Source organism: Drosophila grimshawi, unplaced genomic scaffold (assembly GCF_018153295.1).
Source record: "Drosophila grimshawi isolate 15287-2541.00 unplaced genomic scaffold, ASM1815329v1 contig_44, whole genome shotgun sequence".
Taxonomy (NCBI): Eukaryota; Metazoa; Arthropoda; class Insecta; order Diptera; family Drosophilidae; genus Drosophila; species Drosophila grimshawi.
The window spans coordinates 20,416,885-20,440,083 of record NW_025063240.1 but is presented as its reverse complement, the minus strand read 5'-3'; the positions used below and the strand labels follow the sequence as shown (position 1 = coordinate 20,440,083).

Below are 23,199 nucleotides of genomic sequence, written 5' to 3'. Positions count from 1 at the left end.
AAATAACTAAATGACTTGAGCTGCGCTGCCACTGAATGTTAGCAGCACCAAAGTATCGGGCCAAAGCATCGATATATGCTGCTCGCACTGCTGAGGGTATCGATGTAAGCAGCAGCTTATGCAGCGATACCATCAATACCATTCATTCGATAACAATTGCATTTGAGCATTGATTTTTATTTTGCTTTCAATCGCTTTGAATCAAATTTAATAAATAAGTCTAAAATGCAGATTGCACTATTTGCCAAGCGAATAAGAACAGAAATATTGAATTTTCTGATGACGAGCGGAGTTGAATAAGAAAAGTGCGGGTGCCAACCGCTCTCATCGATACATAGACCCGCCCGCATTCGATTGCCGGCTGTTTAAATCAAGTTCGAGACAAATTTTACATTTCAGTTTGGCTGCCGCGAGATGTCAACGTCCGAGGGTGTTGGGGGCCTAGTGTCCCATTACCTTGAAAAAGGCATAGTGCTGATTATCGCTGATCTGCTCAGTTTGATAACAGTGTCATCCTGTCTGGTCATTAAAGTGCCGCAAATAAACACAATCCGAGCAAATGAATCTTCCAAAGGTAAAGATACCTTCGAGCTTTTTTCGTACAGCCTCCCACGCAAAGTCCAAACTTTCTTTTCTTCTTTTTTTTATAGGCATCAGCGTCTTAGGACTATGCTTGGAGCTGTTCAGCTACACTGTGATGATATCCTACAATTATACATCCGGCTATGATTTCCTCTCCTACATGGAGTATCCTGTGCTGTTGCTGCAGGAATATGTACTCATCTATTATGTTTTTAAATATCAGGATTTGCTGGGCAAGCGTACACAAATCATTGCCGTCTTCTATGTAACAATTGCGACGCTCATCTATCTCAAGTTATTTCCCATTATAATCCTAACATTCCTGGTGGTGAGTAAGAAACAATATCGTTATCGCTTATATATATAATGACAGCTGCGAAATTGATTAGAATTGATTGGAAGAGAAACAAAATATGTTCAACTAGATAACGAGTATTTCTGCGCTCAAACTTGTTTTCTGTTTTAACTTAATTTAGCCAATTATGTTTTAGTGCTTCTCGGCAACTTGTTTCTTTTGTTTATTGTTTATTTCTGTCAGCTAGAAGCTGGGAATAATGAGGGACTCTGAATCATTGCTCAAGGTCATTTTAGTTTGTTTTAGCAAAATATATATTTGTTATGCATCTATTTATAAAAATGTTGACCAATTGTGTGCTGGCTGTTAATATATATACAGGGCTCACCCGCTAACTATAACTTCTAGTTTAAAGAATTTGTATTTTTGTGATTCAATTTTAAGCACTAGGAAATCTCACTAGATATGTAAATTATGTAGTTGAAAACGCGTTATTTAATTATGTATTTATCAAATTGTATCTATTTTTATAATAATAAGGAAATCATTTGTAGAATTAGTTAAACGAAAATTTGAAGAAAAAATATAAGGTTCTCTTTTCATCTATTTTTAAACTGAAATAGTTTGCAGTATTTTAAAAAATCATAAGAATTTGATCTTTGGGTTTATTTCTATCTATTTATATATTAATATGCTTCCATTTATAGCCCTTCTGCACACCGATCGGAGCGACTAGCAAAGTTCTGCAACTCTTGGCCATATTACGCACAAAGGATGCCAGCTCAGTTAGCCGCACAACATGGGCCCTCTCCGCCTTCACCAACATGAGTAAGTATTTAGATTATATATACCAATGCACAACTAACTAATCCCCTTCATCTCTTGCGCAGCCCGCATCTACACGGTTTATGTGCAGTCGCATGATGTGATGCTGCTTACCAATTTCCTGATTTCCACGTTCCTCAGCTCGGCCGTCTTCGTCGCTGCCTGCGTTTACAAGAAGAAGACTAAGAAGGATTAGAGGAGAACAATGACAGTGAACAACACAGCTCAAAAATACTCAAAAAAGTTTTATGTAAATTACATATTTATGACATTATATAAAGTTAATTTCATTGGCATTTCTGATTAATAGCTGTATTGTGCTTAACTGATCTTAACTGTCCGCATAGTAAGCCACGGCGAGAGCGCCGACAACCGCAAGCAAGGCCACCGCGCAGATGGCCCAACGCTTCCAGTCGATGTCCGATTTTGTTGGCTCCACATCGAGTGCCTTGCGCTCTTTGTGCTTACGCTTGCCAAACTTTTGCTCGAATTTCTCCAGCTCGAGACGGTTCTTTTCCTCCTCCTGCCGCAAACGGCGCTCCAATTCTTGCTGTTCCGTTGCCGCCGCCTTGGAGCGTTCTGCTTGACAGTTGCCATCGCAGTCCAAGGATGTTTGACCCGCTCGATGCTTGTCGCAGGCGATCTCTAGCTTGATCCGCTTACAGGCACAAAAAATGCGCACCTTTTTGCGGCACAGCTCGGGATTGGGACACAGGCCGGGATGGCAGATGGTCAGGCAGCGATGGCCACAAGCAAACTGAAATTAAATATGAATTCTAATTTAAAGAAATGCAGTCAGAAATATGGGGAATGAAATATACATTCTTGAGGCAACGATTGCCACAGCTGCATAGCTTCTGGCGTCGCTCCATAATCTGCAACACAGATCCCTCCTGATTGAAGAATTCGCTGCACTTGTAGATGACCTGATTGAGGCCACAGTGGCATTTGGTCTTCATCACAAAACTGCAGGGCGCACAGGGCGGCAGATGACAGCCCTTGGCACAGGCATGTGTGCAGCCGGTAGGACGTGGAATTGCGCATCCCTGCTCGCATTGAGCACAGCCCGCCTGTTGCTGCATATCATCGGGATTGGGCACCGCATGACAGAAGAGCGCACACCTGTGATTGCCACACTTTAAGTGGCGCCCACATTTGCGGGCGCAGGACGACGGCTTGGAGTTCCAGCACGGCCAGGTGGCCACCTCGTGACCGCCAATACAGGTGACGCTGACACCCTCCTCGCAACGGGGATGCGCCTCTGCGTGGTATTCATACTGAAAGTGGAGCAGGAAATATCTATGAGCTGTCTACACTATACTCGAAATAAATTTCGAGTTTACCTTATTGGCATGCGGACGCACTGCATCTGCTGGCTTGAGCACACGTATGGCTGCATGGCAACGTGCCTTGCAGATGTGTCCACAGCGGCTGGTATCATTTAACAGGCCACATGGCTGAGCACACGGTGGACATTCGCCCTTGTGGCAGCGATGCCTGATGGCATGATGACATTTAGGTGTGATGCTGGAGCAGAGAGTAGAGTGTTAAGCTTAAACAGAAACTGAAATTGGAGGCAACCTGTGCACAACTCACCGACATAGCTCCTGGCAAGCAATGCGTGCGCTTTTCTCTCTGCCACAGGGCACACTGCGACGGGTCTTGCCACAGCGGCAATTTACCTGCGATGTCAGCTTGCAGGGATAACAGGGTCCATTGTGACACACAGATTGACACTTGTGCTTGTTGCAGCTCAGCTGCTTGCCGCAGATCTTCTCGCACGGCGGACACTGATCCCCACAGCACTAAATAAACAACTTGTTACTAACTGATGAGAGTATGGATTGTGTTGCAAGTGGAACCTTTCGATTGCACGCATGCTTGTTGCAGTCGCGCATCAGTTTGCATTTGGTTTCGCAGTTGAACTCCTTAGAGCAGGGCAATTCCTTCTCGTGCAGTCCACAACGACACTGCTTCTTGGTGCGCACCAAGCACTACAAAAAATTGGGATTTGTTTTCAATAAATATAAACATAAAATATGTATATAAACCATAAATATATCAGTTTAAATTTGAGCGTTGCTCACCAGATTGCAGGGTCCGCGATGGCAGCGTTGTGCACAGCTGTGCTTGCCACACGGCAACAGCTTCTGGCAGGTGTCGCCACATGTTTCCAGCGTCTCGCTGCAGCCGCCAGTTTTCAACTGTTACAAATTGAATTGATTAATATAAAGTTAATCCAATTTATAGCTTCGCTTACGCTCTTGCCACAGGGGCAGCTGCGCACACCCAGGGGACACTCGCCGCCGCAAGGCGCCGCATGGCACACCTTGTCGCAGTTGTGCAGACCACACGCAAAAGGAGCACCACAAATCTAAAAGTTAATAACCATTAATTGTTGATATTTTATCAGCTTTTATCTTGAGTTATTTATCTTTACATACGTTTTTACACTTCCATTTGGGCTCCGCACAATTCACAACTTTTTGCTCACGTCGGCAATCGCAGTGTTGGGCGCTCTTGCTGCTGCAGGGCGGACACTGGCCAGGTGGATGGCATCTTTGGTTGCACTTGTGCTTGCCACACGACAACAGAGATTGGCACTGCGAAACTTGATTTTAGTATTTATCTCACAATTGTATTTAATTCACTTACTGTTTGCTGGCACTGCCAATTTTTGTCTATGCAGCGCACAGAGCGTGGCGCCGACTTGCCACAGAGGCATGAACTGTGCGCCAGTTGAGCGCATGGTGGACAGGGGCCGGGATGGCAGAGTAGCTTGCAGTCGTGCCCACATTTCGGCTGCAACAGTTTACCACAGATTTCGCCGCAGGAGTGCGGCACCAGAAATGGTTGCGCCTCCGGATTCACCTCCTTGCCGCAGAAGCATTCATATTGTGTGGGTCGATCCGACGGCTGGTAATCCATGCGACACTGCGGGCAGCACCAGTGCAATGATTTCGGACGCTTGGGCGGCACAAACACGCCGAGATGATTGTAGTGACCCTGGTTGCCATTCTGCTGCTCTGCCTTGACTTTCATTTGCATGACGCTATCGTTGGCCCAGCGCTGAATGCACCTCAGATGGAAGAAGCAATAACATGATTTGCATGACCAAATTGGCTCCACGCGCCGAATGCTCCCAATGCAAATGAGACATGTTGCCGCTCCCGAGTGCAGGGTGTTCTCCAGAAAGGTAGCCGTACGATTGGCATTATTGTCGTTGCGTTTGCTCGAGTTATCCGGCGTGCTTTGATAGTGCTTGTAGAGCAGATCTAAATAGTGCAATGAGGACGGACACGTCACAGACAAACATTTGGAAAGTGTTTAATTAATTACCCAGTATATGTTTTTCATCCAATTCGCCCTCATCTTCTGAACTGGATGCGTATGCATCGACAAGCTTCTTTGCGGCTGCCAAATTCTTTGCCTGCGCTTTATTAAACTTTTCCATTTTTGCCGGTTAACAAGCAAACAAAAAAACTACTCTGAATTCTAAATTCTTGTGGAACAGAGGGGGGCACGCAATCCAGGGCTGCAATTGACTCACACTGTACTGTTAAGTTCCGTAGTGACTGGTTCTTTTAATATTTGTTCTCGCCAGTGTTGCACAACGCCTTCGGCACTATTATTTTCTATTTGTGATTATGCAGTTGCTTTTTTGTAGCTTAAAAATACAAATATTAATTAAAAATTGAAAGACTTTATCATATACACTCATATACTCATATACAGAGAGCAAAACCCTTTATTTTTGCAATTGCTAAAACATATCGTTATGTATTGGGATGGGTAACTTTTCACGCGTAACGCGCTCATCTCTAGCAAAAAAGTACTAGTTCATGTTTGTATTGCGACTGTGTTGCCCAAACTTTCACAATACATTAGTAAAAAAAAAAACACTCATCTTTTCAGACGCAGACGCATAAAAAGAAAATAAACCAACGACAAGATGAGTTTCCTTAATTACATATTTGGGCCAAAATTGTACATGGAGTACAAGGGTGTGCCCGAGCCGCAGGTAACCTGTTTACATATTAATGGCAGCGATTGCTCAATAAATTGTAACATTGCAGAGGAAAATCTATGAGCCCGGCGCAGTTGAAAAGTTTGGTGAACAAATATTATCAACGGTAGGTGTGTGGGTAGCTATATATATGTGCGTGCGTGGGTAGGGGGTGTCAGTAGTTGAGTGTGAAGAAATTGATTTGTTTTTGTCGTCGTTGCCTGTTGCAGCTGTCGGTGGTGTGGTCTGTGAGCTATTACACGTCACCACTGATCTTCACATTCCTCTATCGACGCGGCTACTTCGCAGCGGATTCGATACCAACGCTGGCAAAGTTCACCACGAGCGTTGGTCTCATCGTCATCATATCGCTGTTTATGCGCGGCGTTGGCCGTCGGCAATCGCGTACTTATACAAACATGATAAATGCATTGATGCTGGCCAAAACGAATAAATCAACGGATGCACTGCGTCGCTTTGACATTGACTTTGCCGCCTGGCCAGTCGACTTCGATGTCAAAACCTTGGCGGGGTGAGTGGGGTGTGCCCAAAATCGAAATTGCATTTGTAATCGAAAGTAATTTGCACTCCACAGCGATGCCAAGAAGCCCATAAATACGGCGAGTTCCTGCGAGGATTGGAGCTTGGCAACATTGCCCTACGAGCTGATCGCCTATGTGGCCATACACACCTTTGGGCTGTCCATGATCTATCCCGGCTCCGTGAAGCTGATACAGAAATTTATGGGTATATGAATATGGATAACACATCGATATATATATATATATATATAGATAGATCATCCAATTAATCCGATTCTCTTGCAGCACCTGCACTGATCTCAGGCCGTGCCAAACTGATTGAGGATGATAATGGCATACGGTATAAAGTGAAAACGATTGATTCAAATGAAATCGATACGCTTTTCATTGATAATCGCAACGACAATGTTGGCAACGGCAAAACTCTAGTCATTTGCTCCGAAGGCAACGCTGGCTTCTATGAGGTGGGCATAATGGGCACACCGATTGCCTTGAAATACTCGGTGCTTGGTTGGAATCATCCGGGCTTTGCTGGTAGTACAGGTCAACCCAAACCGGATCAGGATAAGAATGCCATCGATGCCGTTGTACTTTTTGCGCACAATCATCTGGGTTTTGCAATTGAGGATATTATACTCTATGGTTGGAGCATTGGCGGCTACAGCACACTGTTTGCCGCGTCCTTATACCCAGAGGTCAAGGGAGTGGTAAATGGATTGACAAGATTTCCCTTTTTCCACATTGTAATTGTCGTCTGCCTTTAGGTCTTGGATGCCACTTTTGACGATCTGCTCTACTTGGCCTTGCCACGCATGCCCATTTCCCTTGGCGGGATTGTTCGCGTTGCCATACGTAAATATTGTAATCTGAACAATGCCGAGTTGTCAATGAAGTATCATGGCCCAATTTTCCTAATACGACGCACGGAAGATGAGGTCATTGCCGAGTGAGTGTTGAAATTTCTATATATTCAATATATCCATAATAATCATTGTATTCCACACAGAGACAATCGCATTGATACGAATCGTGGCAATTATTTAACGCTTTCCGTACTCAAATATCGCTTTCCCAACTTGTTCAGTTCCACACAGTTGACGCGTGCGAAGGGATTGCTATCGAAACCATTGGAATCCTACAGTTATCCCATTGCCGAGGAGAAGCTCTGCATGTCGCGCCTTATAACCTTTGCCTCCGATGAGGGTAAATCGTATCCCATGCTAATTGGTGCCGATTACAATGAGGAAACTCGCAGCCAAATGGCTATATTTTTGGTGGGTTACCCGTATATGATTTATATGTCTATATATATTGTATAATGTGTAATTACATTTGTCGTTTATTTATGTTTTTTTTGTAGCTGCGCAAGCATTTACGTGATTACAACTCAACGCATTGCACACAGTTGCCGGGCGAGTTCTTTAGCATTCCCTGGGATATACCGATCGAACATGGATTCGTTTTTACTTAAACTGAGGCCACACTTAAATATGGCTGAGAGAGAAAGATAGTCGCAAAATGACGTTAGTTGTCGAGTATTGAAGTGTGCTTTTTGATCGTGGCGGGGAGGGGGGCTTTTTAGTTAAGATTTAGTGAAAATGGTTTAAGTCCTTTTTGCATTTTAACTGCTTAAATTAAATTATTAATTGGTCAAGCTGTTGTACAATACAATAACTGGTGTAAATTCGTCTTATACAAATACATATACAAAAAAATAAAACACATAAAATACAAAATGAAATAAATGTCGCAAACCAATCACAGTCGTCGATAGCGATTAGCCCAATAAACGGCTTCGTTCGTTCGTTGGTGCAAAAATCTGTCTATTTCTCTAAATATATCTATGGCTATTGCGTTAAATATATAATATTTTACAGATGAGAACAGAGCACGCTCCACAATTAATTCCTATGAGTTCTTCTTAGAGCCACCAAAGCCAGAGAAACCCATAATGGCAGCCATGTCGTCGGGCAGTCCAGCATTGAAATCTCCACTGTCTTCGGCCTTTCGCTTGCGCTCCTTTTTCTTCTCCTTTCTGTGCTCCTTGTAGCGATCCTCTTCCTCTTTGGCCTCGCGCAGTTTCTTGTCCAGCTCGTAGTCTTTTTGCTTCTCGGCCATTTTCTGTTTGTTCTGATTGAAGCGATCCTTCACTTGATCAACGGTGCTGCGCTCCACTTTCATCGACATGCCCAGATTCCGCTGATGCTTCTTGCCATTTATATGGTCCAAAAAGTTGATCGAGTCTTTGACAACACAGTCGCATACATTGCAATAGTAGCCGCCGGATTGTGAGGTAGGTGTGTTTTTGTTAATCACAACACTTTTTCCCAATTTGCTGTCCAGGTCAACCTTGTAGTCGCGCCGTTTCAGATTTTCCCGCTGCACAGGCTCTATGGAATTTTGCAATCTTAATAAGTGGAATCGAATATCAAACTGCATTTCAGTTCTTACCTTCGTCTTTGGGATTCGCATTGTTGAGCAGACGCTCCTGTGCCAATTTCTGGTACTCGTTCTTGTCCCATTTTCTGCGGTGGTCATCCGGTCGCATCGTCATTTTGTCTTAATTTCTCTTCGGCTCACGCAAAATATCCAAAAAGGTCAAATTTTTATTTCATTTAGTGCGATGAACGAATGTTGTGTTGCCAAACAATCGATAGTTTTATGATGCAGGGCTGCATCAATGTTGGGCGGGTGAGTTGACTTTGATTTTCGATAACCAGTGAACAGCTGCATTACTAAAATCCTCAATTTTGCCAAATCAGCCGAAAGTAATAGTAATAATATTCAGAAAACAAAACATAGTGATAGTGTCGATCCATAAAATCATTGCTCAAATCGTGTTTAGTGCACAAGTTGTTATTGTATAATATTTGAATTTTTTGATGAATGAAAGAGTGTCGCAAGCAATAGGAAACATGCGTATTTTTACTCAACTATCTGTGTATATGATTCTTCTTTAAACGAATTACAAGAATCACAATCTTAAACTGCAGCTTGGTATCGAATAGAGAGTAATTGCCTCACTAAATATCGATAAGAAATGAAAATTTGACTATCGATATGCTATTGATTTTTCGAAGCAAGTGAGAAATTTTAATAGAGAAGCAAAAAACACTGCGTGTCACAATTGATTTAAATCAAATAGGTAAAAAGAGCTGTAAATAAAAATAATTTAAGATGGGCGCTGCGTTCTTCCCGTTGTTGTTTTTCACTGCCGTCTGGGGTGCTGTGGGCATTGGTATGCCAATTATGACACCGAAGGGACCACATCAGAATTTAATACGTTGCATCCTGATGCTGACTGCGGCTTGCTGCTGGCTGTTCTGGCTCTGTTGCTACATGGCCCAAATGAATCCACTGATTGGCCCGAGACTAAAGCGTCATGCTTTGGCCATGATTGCGAAGTCATGGGGTAATAAGCTTGTAGAGGGCTAAAATGTATCTACTATGTATCTACACAAATTGCAGTTTAACTACGTGTTGTTGAAAAACTATGTTATTCCAATAAATTACCAAACAAATAATATATAAATTGTAAATTTAAATCTAAAATAAAAATTATAGTAATTTAATATGGGCTTTAAAATTTAAATTTGGCGCTAAAGATCGTTGATTTGGAGCTGCTAACCTGATCAAATTACAGATGAGAGAGGGGACGAGAGAGAGAGAGTGCTTGAGTGAGAACTGCTGACAGCAGCGCCTGCGCAACGCATTTAGCTCTCATGACGGTGCACCGGGCTCATCCTCAACTCTCTCTCTGTCTCATTGAGCGTGGCTCGTTTAGCTCGAGCTGAGATTCGAATTCCCATTGGATTCAGTTTTCTTTTAGCCGCGGTCGCGTCAAGTTCGCATTGAAAATGTTTCTGCTGTTGTTGTGAAAAGCGATTAACGTGAAAATCTCCACCATAAAAATCAAAGATATTTTGTCCCGAGAATAAACATAAAATAACATCGAAAATAAATATCAGCACACACAAATGACTTCTCCTCGACTTCGATCAAATGGAATCACATTTCTGGACTAGACTTGGACTATAGCGAATACACTTTTGTTTGGTAAGCAAATACCAAAAATTCCACCTGATATTCATATACATATTTTGCATTCACGCCGAGATTCCGAGATTCCTCATGGATGTAGTTAGTTGCTCCCTGGCCATAAACTAGTTAGAGACAGGCATTAAATCTAGAAAAAGTGGTCGCACTTAAAACCATTGAAGGTACAAAACTGGTTGCATTACACTCCCAACCCAACGCAAAAGAAGTTGCAGCAAAAAAAAAAAAAACCAACGTTTCAAGAGCAATAAAAACGATAAAAAAAATATTAAAGCCAAGCAGCAATAATCGCACACAAAGCCAAGAAATTATGGATGTTGAAATGAAAAATGGCAATAAAAGACATGCCGCGACAAGCTACCAACACAATAAACCAAAGGAAATTAGAAAATGGTATAAGCCCAGCTAATAATAACAAAAAAAAGGGCGGCAAGAGGGAATATTTAACTGTGGCATTCCAAACTCAACAATACCCTTGCAGATCGGAACTGATTATAAAAATAAAATGTATATGATTCTATTGTGGAATATAAATCATTGTTGAAAAAGAATTAAAATTATATTAGAAAAATACAGAATTCCTCGCTCAATGGATAGTCAAGTAAATAGATGGATAGATAGAGCATGTTATTGACAAGGCTATTGATTATGCTCTAGAATTATTAATGGAATATACTTCTAGAATGTAATTACTATACATGTGTGTATCAGCTGGACTATTTATATGGATCAATGACGAGTCCGCCAAAACACGCCTTACCACATAATGATAAGGTATACAAAGCGAAGCAAAAGAGCTTTACTTGCTTGGCGGCAGTGAAACAAAGCGTTAGAACAGAACTGGCCAAGAACAACAGGTGATCGTGATGGTGGCCGAGACGCAGAAACAATGATGGCCAAGAGTAACCAAGAGAACGTTGGCAATATTCTTTCTTTGGTGCTTTGGTTTATGTGTCGCTAACCGTGCGCAATTACCACATTTATGAACTGGGCCAATTGACAGCGGGCAGAACCCCGTTGCACAGCATACAATGAGTGGAGTCGCAGAGCAGTTGTGGACTCGCAGTCGTGGAGAGAACACACAGCCTATTATGATCCATCCATCCATCCGCCAACACTCTGGCTGGATAGACCGGAGGTGATAGTATCTAGGCAATTTCTGACCGTTTTGCATTTAGCAATTAAGGCCGGAAATTGATATCATTTCAAACGGGAAGCGAATCTCAAATCGATCCAATAATTTTCCTTACTTACGCAAAATATATTCAAACCGACTCATTAATGGTTTGCCGAAAAAAAATGTGAAAGTGGCTGAAGATCAGCGTGAATCACAACTGATAATCAGCGGCAGTTGCAGCTGGACTTTAAGACTGGTTAAAATTAGCCAAAACCAAAACCAAATCCACATCCAAAACCAACAAAAAAATTGTTGTTGACACATAAAAACACCCATATTCGGTGCGAAAAGTGTCTCAGGTGTCAACGCTGTGGCAATTTTCATTTTCACTTGAAATCATTTTCACCAAACACTAAAACCAAAACAATTTTCATTTTTTGGCGGAAGTGGATCAAAAGAGAAATACACCAGTAGAAGTAGAAATGTGTCGCGCCAAATTTTCGCAAATAATAAATTATGTACATATATTTTTTATGAATAATTTTTGCTGTTGTTATTTTTTTTATTATGTTATTATTTGGTTGATTTCGTTTCGTTTTCGGTCAAATTCTACATTAACGAGCTAATGAAACACTTTCGCTCGTTAAGACGAAACCTTTTGAACTAGGCTGTCAAGCTTATGGTCGTAGTCACCCCTCCCTCCTCTCTGACCCCTCTGCCTCTCTCAAACCCACTCAGTTGTAGGAGGGGGAGGGGGGGGGGGGTTGGTTCTCATTCTCATCATCGACTTGAGGGCCGTGAAGAATTGCAAATTGGCAAGAAATCAACAACGTCATTATGAGGCCTCACCTGGCCCAAATTACCATTGACAGCTCGTGGCTCTTAGCCCCCTTTCCCCCTACTTCTTCTCCACTGTTTGATGGTCATCGGTGCCGCACGATTCTTGGTCGGACAACGACAACAATGTAAAGATAACGATGGCGGCTCCCAGACTCAAATGACAGACTCGGACTCCGATTCGAACCGAGGCCCCTCGAGTGAAATAGAACATAACGCTAAACTGCAACTAAATTACATTCAAATGGATGCAAAATCGCATCTAATGGGCTCCTCTCTTTTGTTGCGCCAGACCGAAGCGAACTCCATGTCTCCAACCAGTGTTGACAGATTAACGCAAAATAAAGCTAAATAAACAAAAAGCTAAAAAAAAAAGAGTGGAACTAATACTAACAAATTGCATAGAGCCCGCACAGCTTATCAATTAGAAATAGCAATTCATATTTGTTACATAGTCGAATAGCATTATTCCAAAAGTTTGCTAGCTAGAACTAGCTATTAAATGGCCGACACGGCAACACTGGAGTGAAAAGCGACCTCAAATGCACAGCTCAAAGTCGATGTCTGAAATGCGCCAAAGCAAATGCACTTTGTTGGAATTTCCAGGCGTAAACACAAAAAAAATAAATAATAAAAAAAAATCATACAAAGTGGAAAGAAGAAGAAGAAAAAATGAAATGCATTCGCTCATCTGCGTGTCGTGCATTTTGATCGTGGCACTAATTGCGCTTGTAGCTGAAGTTGAAGTCTTTTGGTTCTTATCTCTGCGTGATGTGTGCTCGCTGCATACTAAGCAAATTATCAGATTGAGATATTTGCGTTCGTTGTGGACACTTCCTGTACCGGTTGTACCAAGTTTTCTCCAAAATAGATTAATTTTCATGTTTGATCGGCTTATATTTTGTTCTGATTGATAACGAATGTGGTTGAACCAAATTGAAAACATGAATACTGGCAAAAACTACATTAACCAAATTCATTTGTCTGGCAACGCTTTATCAAAAAAAAACACCGTTTAGCACACTCACTCAGACACTGCTTGCCAATACTGTTAGCACTCAGCGTAACGGTTGCAATATTAGCAACGACAACAACAACAACCTCAACAAAAACTACTTACTACGAGTGACTCCACAAATTTGATATACAATTCAGATTCCCGCACATTAAATGGAGAATTTGTGGTACAGCCATTTTTAACAAATTCACTTGCTTACACACACAAACACATGTGTGATTTTGGAGCTGAGAAAAGAGCGCCTTGTCTTCTAGATTTGTTGTTTGCTTTTAATTACATATTTAGTTTGGTCGCCGCTTAAAACGTAACGGTTAATGTCTTAATGACACACCCCTCCCCCAAAAAAAAATAAAATCATTCTTTCTACCCATTCGCATTCGCGTGTTTGTCAGCACCTATGCCGGCATTGCCGTACTGTCGCCATTACCATCAACGTCATCAACGTCACTTTCCGTTCGCTTGTCATCCAAAATGAAATGCAATTTTGCAAGTTCCGCCATAGAACGCCTTTTCGTCGTTCAGCGTTCGGCATTTCGTGTCGTTTACCAGCACTGCCAATGCTCATTGAGTCAGTTGCCTGTTCTGCTCTAGTAAGGCTTTCCAGGCAAATGCCGTTAGAATCATTATGAAATTGCAAAGCTGTTGGCTTTTTGTATTGCAAAAATATGCACATATTCATATGTGTGCATGCGTGTGTGTGGAAAAATCTATTATATTATACAATTATTTTCATTCATGAGTGCGTTCATCTCAGATTCCACATGCCGTCGGCGGCTGCTTCTTTGTTGCGAGCAGCTAAAGATTGCATAAATTTCAATTAATTTCAAGTTCCCCGCCCAATAAATCAGCCAATAATAATTATGACATCTCTAACAACAAATCGTTTGTATGTGCAAAAACAACAACAACAAATAAAACGCACACAAAAATTACTTTCAAATTTTGGGAAACTTTTGTGTTTGTCAACGGTTTTGATGCATTGTTGGGAATGCTTCAATTTTGGTTTTACGATCTTCTAGTTTTTAACAGAGATGCGCTCAAAAATAAACTTTCCATTTCGCTGGCATGTTTTACTGTTTTTTTTTTGTCTGTCTTCTGTTTTATTTTATTTTTTTTTTTTTGATAAGCATTTCCAAATGTCCGAATGTTGTTCGCATTTCACTTTCTTTCGCCGCTGACACTTTGTGGGGCCATTATTATTGAAAGTGGATGTGCTTGATTATAATCTGGTCGAAGTATCGCATCTGCTCAGTTCACATGGAAATGCCAACGCATTTTTGCTTATTTTTTTTTATTTTTATTATTATTGACGCCTCAACAGCTCTCTTCTTGCTGAACAATGGTTATTTGGAGCACAAACAGGTTGCTGTCGCTTCCGTTAAATATTTGGCAGACAAAATTCTCATCAATCATTCTTAGCTTTATTTTGTTGTTGTTGTGATTATTGTTGTTGCATTGCTTTAACAGTTTCACCAATGGGAGAAAATCGGCTAATGCGAGAAATTTAATCAACTTATGCGTGGACGACGATGACGACGTCTGAATGCCTCCGAATTGTGACTGTGTCGAGAGTGTCTGACTCTTTTTTTACCTATTTTTTTCGTGATTTTTTTAACGCACATAATTCAATTTGTTCTTTCTCCAAAAAAAAAAAGAAACATAAACACACACACACACACAGAGCAACAATTGGTCAGGTTTCCAGTTTTGGGTGCCAAGCGCCTGAGTCTTGGCTGTGTTTTTGGCTCATAGCTGCTTGCTTATGGCTCTCCCGCTCCATGCGCATCTGGGTCAACGTCAACGTCAACCCAATGGCAATGGCAATGGCAGTGGCAATCCACTAGCCAGGCCTTTATTTTTTTCTTAACTGCCAGCACTCGCATATGTACATGTGTCTGTCAGTGCCTGTGTGTGTGTAAGCTAACTGTCTGTCAGTTTGGCCACACTCAATTCATGTGTGTGTGTGTTGGTTAACACTAATTGTACTTATTTCTGCAAGTTGTACTTTGAATCATTTTCTGCCTCGACGCATACTTTTTATGTGCGCACATATTATGCAAATGTTTTTTCGTTGTGCAAAATGTGCCGTTTACTTTTTACTAAATAAATGATTTTTGCTCAAAAACTAATTAAAGTCATAGGCAAAAGAATAAGTACACTTAGCCAGATACTGCGGTGAAATTTATAAATATTTAAACTGATTGATTTATATATATAAACTGGGGATAAGCTTAAATCTCGCACTATCTTTTAATAGTTGTTAGTCGAAGACTTCTTATTTAGTCAATTCAATCTAAAACTTAACCTTAACTAAAGAGGACTGTGATAGATACTTTAAAGAAAATCATTAATCGCACTATCTTTTAATAGTTGTTAGTCGAAGACTTCTTATTTAGTCAATTCAATCTAAAACTTAACTTTAACTAAAGAGGACTGTGATAGATACTTTAAAGAAAATCATAAATCACCCTATTGTTTTAAATATATTAAGAGTTTTCTGTAATCTGTAAAACAGGTCGAGTCGAAGGCCTAGGTCAGTACTCGTTAATAAGACATTATGCTTAGTACTTATTGCTAAATCATAATTATGTAAAATAAAACAGAAAATACATTATAAATCTCAACATAACCTCAAAAATGCACTTTAACAGTTCGTTAATTTGAAGTTTTCAATAGTTTCAAGTCGCAGACCTTTCTCATTTTGTAAATTAAATCTATAAGTTAATTGCAATGAGCATTTCTAAAAATAAAGGTATTTATCTATTATATTTCGTTGTTGATTAAGTCTTTCATTAGTAACTTTAAGTGTCTATCTTTAAGCAAACCAATTAGTTTCACCTGAAGAAGTTAAAGCTGAAGCTGTTGCTAAAGCTAAAGCAGAAACCAAGTCAAAGATGAACTTTGGGCCAACAACAACAATAAGAAATAACCAAAAGCAACAAGAGCAACATGATCATCAAGCGCATTCCAAAGCAGAAGAACTTTTACTTTTGACAGTTCAGAGTCGAGCTCAAAACTCATAAAATCAACGTTTTTGTTTGCTGCTGCTTCTTGTGGTATTCCAGGTATCCAACGCAAAGACTATTTTTACACACAGGTTTCTCTAGCTGAGTGTGTGTGTGTGCAAGCTTTGATTATACATGGTGGCAACATAAATACAAAGTATGTATATGACTTGGTGGCACGAGCAATAACCCTGCCGAACCGAACCAAACCAAACCAAACCGAAGTAAAGCAAAAACCAACCCATCCGATCCGATCCTATCCCCAGAACTGGTTTCTTTTGCTGATCTTCAGCCAGCGAGTACTTAAGGCGAAGTCAATTGGCTTTTGTTGTGGGCTGTTGGTTCTGCATTGTTGTTGCTGTTGTTATTTTTATTGTGTGTTGTTGTGGTTTCCCGAGTGAAAAATTCCAAGATTGTTTTGAATTTGTATCTCTCTGTTGGTGGTGCTGGTCTGCTTGCAAGCGTATCAAAGTGTCGGAGGTATCTAATTAGATTTAGCTCAATTTTAAAGAAAAGCTTTCGCTTTTTACGACTCTTGTCCAGCACTTGACTCTGTTCCATATACACCAATTATGACAAGATATTTGTGTATATGTCTGTATATATACCTGTCTATTCGAGTTAATAAGTTATGCCTAGTTTTTATGGTAATGTCAAAGAAAGCATTCTTTTGGTGAGTTCGCTTTTAGGGGTATTTCAAATATGTAAAAACCTGTTGACAACTTGGCGCATAACAATTTTCCACTCCACGCTGTCATTCTTTTTCTTTTCCTTTTTTTTTCTTCGTTTTTTGTTGCTTTTTACATTGGCGAAAAGTGAGAATTTTCGTTTTGGTTAATAGGATGGGGAAAACAGGACGGGCCGGTTTTTCGACCACCGGAAGTTTGGCGCCGCGAAAAGAGTCTGCTTTGTGGTACTGATGAAGCAATCAGCTCTAAGTTTTTGCAACTAGAAAGAAAGCAAAATACGACTGCTTAACGAAAGTGAAGCATTTGTGAAATATGTAATGATATCAACAAACACTCAATCGTATATGAAAACCACTTACTAAAATGCAATCTTTTCCTCTCTTTATAGATCAACCAGTTCAGACCCCTTAGCAGCAGCGACTTCAACTTTAAGCCCCAAACATGGATACAGTTTATGGCACCAAGAAATACTTTCAGAGCTTGTCGGGTGTTAGTGATATATATCGAACGCAGACATGTCGACAAATGGTAAGTAGACATTAACATTAACTTCCTCAGCCATATATCATTGTGAAAGAACGGTTAACAGTTATACAACTCGACAATGAATTCCATATTAGAATCTAATTTACATGACACAAAAGAGCACAAGAGAGCCAAGGAACTAGGTTAAAACTTACAGCTGAGAAGAAAAGATCTTTTGATAAGCCATTACACATTACGTAAAACCCACTGGGTATTGAATAAATGCATGTTTCATTTTACAAAAGTGAACGCAACAAGATATTTACTTAGTTTTGTTAGATTCTCAGTTGGTGCTGTTTGCATTTCCCAATCTACAAACAGACATCAAGTTAGTTATTAAGTCAAACAATTTCAACAAGCGACGAGCAGACCGAAAGGTGAATGACTTTCTCTCCAAGAGAGAGGGAGTGAGCAGGAGAGAGAGAGGAAGAGAGAGAGAGAGAAAGAGACACGCAGCAGAACAAACACAAAACAGCAGAAGAGAATCAAAAGAGGGAGAGCAACTAACAAGAATTCGGCTAAAGACAGGCCAAAGCAAAACAGCTGTTGCGACAACAGGTTGTCAAATAGCTAACTGCAATGGCAATAAGTGCGACAGAGAGAGGAAAACTTTAAAGTTACATAGGGGAGAGATGGGCAGCAATGGGGAGCGAGAGAGGGGCAACGGGGTGTTGTTATATGCCCCTCAGCTAATGACTGTTAAAGAGCAATAAAAAATACCCGAAAAAAAACAATTAACTTTTAGCTACCTTAAAATAAACTGTTCCAAGTAACGTATGACAAAAAACCAAATGTACTTGGCTTTAATATTTTTGGTAACATCTTCCAGGAATTCAACAGCAGCCCAACAAAAATTAGTTGCCACTGAAATTATGATTTATGTCTTGAACTTGAAATAGTCTTATCAGCGAAAGATTCTCTTTCTCGCATAAGAAACAGTATAAAAGTTCATTTACAGCTATTCGCAAGGTCTTTAACCAGGTACTGACTGATCTTCATGATGCAAGAAGGCCAAGAAGAATTAATTGCCGCTTAAATTGTGACTTTTGACTTGATCGTCTCAGTTAAAGCAACTCTTTTGCGCATAAGGAACAGTGTATAAGTTCATAGATCGTATTTGCAGCTATTCCCAAGATGTTTAGCCAGGTACTAACTAATCTCCATAGTGCAATGACTTACCAATTAAATATGTAATCCGCTGACTTAAGCTGACTCGAACGGATGAGACGGCATTAATTAGCAATTCATGACAACTCAGTTCAATTTCCTTGATGATAGTTAATTCTTACATAAGTTAAGAGTGTCTTTTCCCAAAGTGATTCTCACGTCTGCCGCTTGGCAAGCCGTTAGAGTTGTAGTCGATTTAAATCAAAGCTCGTCTTAACCCTAATCAAATATGTGGCATCTTACTGAAGATCAAATTAAAAATCAAGCATTAGTGAGAAAGTGTCTGAAGGTCTAGCGGCTTTTGAGAAAGTTTCGCATTTGGCAATCGGCTCATCATCTGAGAGTGTTTGGACAATTTTCTAATTAGTTGCGATTAATTAAGGTTCCTAACACAGACCTAGCAATGACCTGCTTTTAAAACACACTTCCAGTTCCCAAAAGAAAAATAAACCAAAAATTATGTTCAATTTATTTGTTTTTTTTTCTGTTTCTTTATTAGAACACCTCCGAATACAATTATCAAAATACGCTGGGACGGCGTTCCCAATTGGGCGCTTACTATCATATGAATAAGCAGCCCTCCTATACGAACGATCATAGCATTAATAGCCAGTATGGTTACAACACATGGGGCATCTGGCGGGATGGCCGGAATATAGCACCCTCCACTTTCTCGACCAAGACCCATACGCACTATCCAAAGAACCGATCCTTCTCGATCATACTCACCACGGCAGCGTTTATAGTCCTACTGGCTGTGATCTCTATTGCTGGATTGGCCTTCTACTTTAGCTCCATTAAGGCCACACTGGAGGATCGTAAGTATACTTTAAAGCACATCTGGAAACGGCTTACTTATCACTCCAATTCCATTTGTAATTTCAGCTGTTCTCGGTTTTGAGGGTTCGTTTCGGATTGCCAAGGGCGATCTTTACTCCACGGGATTGAGATACAACCATACCACGACCTACAAACAGAAGATTGAGTTTTACAAGCGCTTCGTGGAGCGTGCTTTGACGGACAATGGACTCCAACCGCTGCGCACGGATGTCTGGGGCTTTGGAGAGGGTCCACTGATAAAGGTCTCCTTTCGCTTGTTCCTCGATGTGCGCAAACTGCCACAGTAAGCAGTTCCCCCAATCCATTGATCTATTTGCTAATCTTTATTATGTTTACATAAAAGAAATATACTCAGCGTCGAGGAGTACATAAAGGAGTCACTGTTCTTGGAGACATCCGCTTCGAAATCACTATATCGCTCACTGCGTCTAGACACCGAATCTGTGGAGATTAAGCGCATTCTGGATGAGCAGGCGGTGCGCTCAGCGGCTATATTGAAGGAGGCAGTAAGTATATATAGTATATATAGGGTTAGTGAAGAGATCCCTGATTCAACACCATTCTCTGCCCGCTTAGCAGACTGTGCCCACCAGCCAAACTCAGCTGGAGAAACGACTGATGAAGAAGGGCGCTGCTGCTTCTGCTCCGCCACTGCAGACGAAACCATTGGGTTTAAGTACGCCCAAGCCACGTGGTCCACCCGCACGGCTCCACTCGCCGGACGATGAGCCCGATATCGATGTGGAGAATGCGCCCGTCATTCAGGGCTCCTTTGAGGGTTCATTTGAGATAACCAAAACAGATGCGGATATCGCACGCAAGAAGGCTTCACCGACGCGCTCCTATCAGGCCAGCAGTCTGCCGCCCAAGACCATCTCGGTAACGCCGTACTCGCTGCGCGTCAAACCCAAGAAGCCGAGCATCGAGAAGCTAACCACAATAACGCCGCAGACACCAACGGTCAGCACCACAAGACAAACCACAAAGACAACAACGACAACCACAAGGAAACCAACGACCAGAAAGACACGACCAACAACCACCACCACCACAACCACAACAACAACAACCACACAAAAACCCACCACGATCAGCAGCACAACAACAACTACAGCAAAACCCACCACAACCACAACAAGTTCAACAACCACAGCAAAGCCCACGACAACCACTACAACTACCACCACAACAACTGCACCACCGGCAAGCAGCTCAACGCCTAGCGCGACGGCAACCACTCCATTTACATATCCCACTGTCTCCTCCACTGTTGTGGTGCCCAAGCTGGATGCGAATCTGTTCACCACTTTTCCCATACTGGACACACAACCCTGGCGACCCATGCATCGTGAGGTGCCCGAATTGATGCCCGGACCACCGCCAGCATTCCCCACCAAAACGCTGCCTGTGCTGGGTGCACCACCACCCACTACACCCACAGTGAATCATATACCACAGCGTCGCATCGATGAGCTGGAGCTGCCCTTCATTGGCGACAATCCGACACCGCCCTCAGCTGCGATGCCGGCAATGCCGGGAATGCCGGGAGTAACTCTGGATCCGTTTATGTCGGGGCATTTCATGCGCCTGCCGGATGGTAAACTGGATAATCCCAGTCAGCAGGAGCAGGACATGATTTTCTATCACAACTTTGGCAGTCCCGTCTTTATGCCCGGCACTGAGAATATCGAGAGATTGGGCGGTGCTCTGGTTGAGCCACATCCTTTGCCCGTTCCTCTGATCGATGATGTCATCATACCACCCTTCCGACCGATTAATCCCACGCTGGGCGGCATCAATAAGCTGCAGTTCAACATCGATGGCAGCAATGAGAGATTCGAGCATCTTGGCGGCGGTGTCATTGCCAAGAAGCAGGAGAATGGCACCACTGGTCAGGAGCTAAAAGTGGATGCACAGCCTCTGGAAACAACCACAACAAAGATAAGTTCCTCAACAGCAGTAACTGTGAGTGGTTCGACGACGCCTCTCAGGATTGAGGTGAGTGGTGCACCGACCCCGGCTCCGGTTGTGCCCGACCAGAAAGTCACGGAAAGCTCTGTGCTCGCCGACACCATTGGTGAGTTCTTCATGGAGCTGCTAAAGCTGCCCAAGGAGGAGAATGTCACCACAACACCCGAGCCCGAAAAGATTGAGTCACGCATAGAACCGGAGATAGAATTGGAACTGGAAGCGGAATCAGCATTGGAATCCCAGAAACCAAAGCCTAACTTTATGAATCTAAAAGAGATCATTTTGCGTAGGAACTCAGCTCCCTCCACTACCTCCCCAGCGCCTGAACCCACAACGACAGCAACAACAACAACAACAACGACGACAACAACAACCACTGAGTTCCCTATAACCACAAAAAGAAATCGGATACGTCCCAACAGTGACCGACCCACGATGATGGATGATTCCAACTTGTTTCCCTCGCACTCCAAATGGGAATTTGTGAATAGCTCGTCCCCCTTGAATTTTGGTTACAATGGCAATATGCGAAAGGTGTTCAATAAAACACTTCAGGCTTGGGTCTCCGAGGATGTGGAGAAGACAGAGAACTTTACGTTGCACGACATCAAGACGCGGATTAACAATGCCAGCAATATACAGGATATATCACTGATCTTTGACACACTGGCCTCCAAGTTGGGCATCACGCCCAGTGTGCCCATGAAATTTCCACCCTTCTCGCACAACAAACTGAAGCATGGCCAGCGTAACGAGACCAACAAGGTGAAGCTGGTGATCTCAACTACAACTACGGAATTGCCCGTGATGGAGTCTAGTGTTAAGAACTTTGTGGAACTGCCGCTGCAACAGCGCGAACCCTTCATTAAACCCATGTCAAGTTTTATGAACGATGGCTCCGATGAAGTTTTGGGCGCGGCAATCCCAGTTGTGGGCGAGGCAGAAGTTGAGGTAATCGACCCTCTCAAGTACGAGGAGCTGCTTAAGACCTCACAATTTGCCGAGTCAACTTCTACGTCCACGGAGCCGAGTCCGCATCAGTTAGTCACCCTACTACCGGTCCGTTCCAATTCAGGCATTCGCACCTATAAACCATCCTCCGAGGAATTCGATGGGGGATCGTCGCAGCGCAGCCAAAGTCAAAGCGAGATCGTGCCTGTCTCCAGCAAGCCCAAGTCCAGCATACGTCGCAAGATCAACACTAATCACAGCCGAAGGTTTGGTCAACCTCCAGCGGAGGCGGTGGTTAAGGGTGGCATCAAAGTCACAGTCAACAAATAAAGCAACATTATTCTTCCAATTGAGATTAAGAGGAAAAAAAGAGAAGGTCGTTTATAATTATGAATAAGTAGTATAATTTAAGAACTTAAAATTAAGTGATGGAAATTGGCGTGTACAAAATCTTGTTCGAAAATTGTTCATTAGCAGCTCCAGAGACAACGAACAATTTTGGAATGACAATTTCTGTAGTATTTTGCAATATTTTTGGCATTCCCCTTTTGCCAAACGTACGGTTTTAAGTCTTTTTTTAGTTAATGTATACGAAGCTGTTAACTTTTCCACACAATAAAACTATTTCCTTTAGCTACCGGTTATCGAATTAAGAAACCGATTTTAAACATTACATGTATGCAAATAAGTTTAATGTTAGTCAAAAATTAAATATAAAATGCAATAAGGTCGATCTTTGAATAAATTACGTGTCAATAACTAAGAAAATTGTT

The 23,199-nt window shown here is 41.9% G+C and overlaps 6 protein-coding genes across 6 annotated transcripts; 4 read left to right on the top strand and 2 right to left on the bottom strand.

Moving 5' to 3' along the window:
• Nucleotides 1–20: 20 nt before the first annotated feature.
• Nucleotides 21–2,009, top strand: LOC6558869 (solute carrier family 66 member 3). The gene is made up of 5 exons (XM_001983477.2): nt 21–104; nt 400–574; nt 651–910; nt 1,585–1,705; nt 1,768–2,009. The coding sequence occupies exons 1-5, from the start codon at nt 36–38 to the stop codon at nt 1,896–1,898; spliced, it is 756 nt and encodes a 251-aa protein (XP_001983513.2). The 5' UTR covers nt 21–35; the 3' UTR covers nt 1,899–2,009.
• LOC6557938 (NF-X1-type zinc finger protein NFXL1) lies at nt 1,933–5,205 on the bottom strand. The gene is made up of 10 exons (XM_001983478.3): nt 5,042–5,205; nt 4,358–4,977; nt 4,147–4,305; nt 3,963–4,076; nt 3,790–3,906; nt 3,565–3,696; nt 3,299–3,507; nt 3,046–3,229; nt 2,524–2,979; nt 1,933–2,459 (listed from the first exon to the last, which is right to left on the bottom strand). Exons 1-10 carry the CDS (start codon nt 5,154–5,156, stop codon nt 2,034–2,036), a joined length of 2,532 nt encoding a protein of 843 aa, XP_001983514.1. The 5' UTR covers nt 5,157–5,205; the 3' UTR covers nt 1,933–2,033.
• A 334-nt stretch (nt 5,206–5,539) lies between these two features.
• LOC6558247 (phosphatidylserine lipase ABHD16A) lies at nt 5,540–7,721 on the top strand. Its single transcript, XM_001983479.3, has 8 exons — nt 5,540–5,723; nt 5,779–5,835; nt 5,939–6,240; nt 6,304–6,455; nt 6,536–6,957; nt 7,015–7,196; nt 7,257–7,524; nt 7,611–7,721. Exons 1-8 carry the CDS (start codon nt 5,655–5,657, stop codon nt 7,719–7,721), a joined length of 1,563 nt encoding a protein of 520 aa, XP_001983515.1. The 5' UTR covers nt 5,540–5,654.
• LOC6558580 (zinc finger matrin-type protein 2) lies at nt 7,567–8,870 on the bottom strand. The gene is made up of 2 exons (XM_001983480.2): nt 8,702–8,870; nt 7,567–8,640 (listed from the first exon to the last, which is right to left on the bottom strand). Exons 1-2 carry the CDS (start codon nt 8,802–8,804, stop codon nt 8,159–8,161), a joined length of 585 nt encoding a protein of 194 aa, XP_001983516.1. The 5' UTR covers nt 8,805–8,870; the 3' UTR covers nt 7,567–8,158.
• Nucleotides 8,871–9,402: 532 nt separating this feature from the next.
• Nucleotides 9,403–9,774, top strand: LOC6557862 (V-type proton ATPase subunit e 2). The gene has a single exon (XM_001983481.3). It carries the CDS (start codon nt 9,428–9,430, stop codon nt 9,683–9,685), a length of 258 nt encoding a protein of 85 aa, XP_001983517.1. The 5' UTR covers nt 9,403–9,427; the 3' UTR covers nt 9,686–9,774.
• Nucleotides 9,775–10,213: 439 nt separating this feature from the next.
• Nucleotides 10,214–23,188, top strand: LOC6558355 (flocculation protein FLO11). The gene is made up of 6 exons (XM_032743248.1): nt 10,214–10,306; nt 17,361–17,500; nt 19,164–19,482; nt 19,550–19,787; nt 19,848–20,010; nt 20,084–23,188. Exons 2-6 carry the CDS (start codon nt 17,414–17,416, stop codon nt 22,754–22,756), a joined length of 3,480 nt encoding a protein of 1,159 aa, XP_032599139.1. The 5' UTR covers nt 10,214–10,306; nt 17,361–17,413; the 3' UTR covers nt 22,757–23,188.
• Nucleotides 23,189–23,199: the final 11 nt, after the last annotated feature.

Coding starts and splice junctions, on each gene's coding strand:
- LOC6557938 (XM_001983478.3), bottom strand. CDS start 5,156: ATGGAAAAGTTTAATAAAGCGCAGGCAAAGAATTTGGCAGCCGCAAAG. Junction 4,306..4,357: donor ATTGGCAGTGCCAGCAAACA/GTAAGTGAATTA, acceptor CAAGTTTCGCAG/TGCCAATCTCTGTTGTCGTG. Junction 3,907..3,962: donor GCTGCCCCTGTGGCAAGAGC/GTAAGCGAAGCT, acceptor AATTTGTAACAG/TTGAAAACTGGCGGCTGCAG.
- LOC6558869 (XM_001983477.2), top strand. CDS start 36: ATGTTAGCAGCACCAAAGTATCGGGCCAAAGCATCGATATATGCTGCT. Junction 911..1,584: donor TAATCCTAACATTCCTGGTG/GTGAGTAAGAAA, acceptor TTCCATTTATAG/CCCTTCTGCACACCGATCGG. Junction 1,706..1,767: donor CTCCGCCTTCACCAACATGA/GTAAGTATTTAG, acceptor TCTCTTGCGCAG/CCCGCATCTACACGGTTTAT.
- LOC6557862 (XM_001983481.3), top strand. CDS start 9,428: ATGGGCGCTGCGTTCTTCCCGTTGTTGTTTTTCACTGCCGTCTGGGGT.
- LOC6558355 (XM_032743248.1), top strand. CDS start 17,414: ATGGATACAGTTTATGGCACCAAGAAATACTTTCAGAGCTTGTCGGGT. Junction 19,483..19,549: donor TAAGGCCACACTGGAGGATC/GTAAGTATACTT, acceptor TTGTAATTTCAG/CTGTTCTCGGTTTTGAGGGT. Junction 20,011..20,083: donor CGGCTATATTGAAGGAGGCA/GTAAGTATATAT, acceptor CCCGCTTAGCAG/ACTGTGCCCACCAGCCAAAC.
- LOC6558580 (XM_001983480.2), bottom strand. CDS start 8,804: ATGACGATGCGACCGGATGACCACCGCAGAAAATGGGACAAGAACGAG. Junction 8,641..8,701: donor TGCGAATCCCAAAGACGAAG/GTAAGAACTGAA, acceptor AAAATTCCATAG/AGCCTGTGCAGCGGGAAAAT.
- LOC6558247 (XM_001983479.3), top strand. CDS start 5,655: ATGAGTTTCCTTAATTACATATTTGGGCCAAAATTGTACATGGAGTAC. Junction 5,724..5,778: donor AGGGTGTGCCCGAGCCGCAG/GTAACCTGTTTA, acceptor GTAACATTGCAG/AGGAAAATCTATGAGCCCGG. Junction 6,241..6,303: donor GATGTCAAAACCTTGGCGGG/GTGAGTGGGGTG, acceptor TGCACTCCACAG/CGATGCCAAGAAGCCCATAA.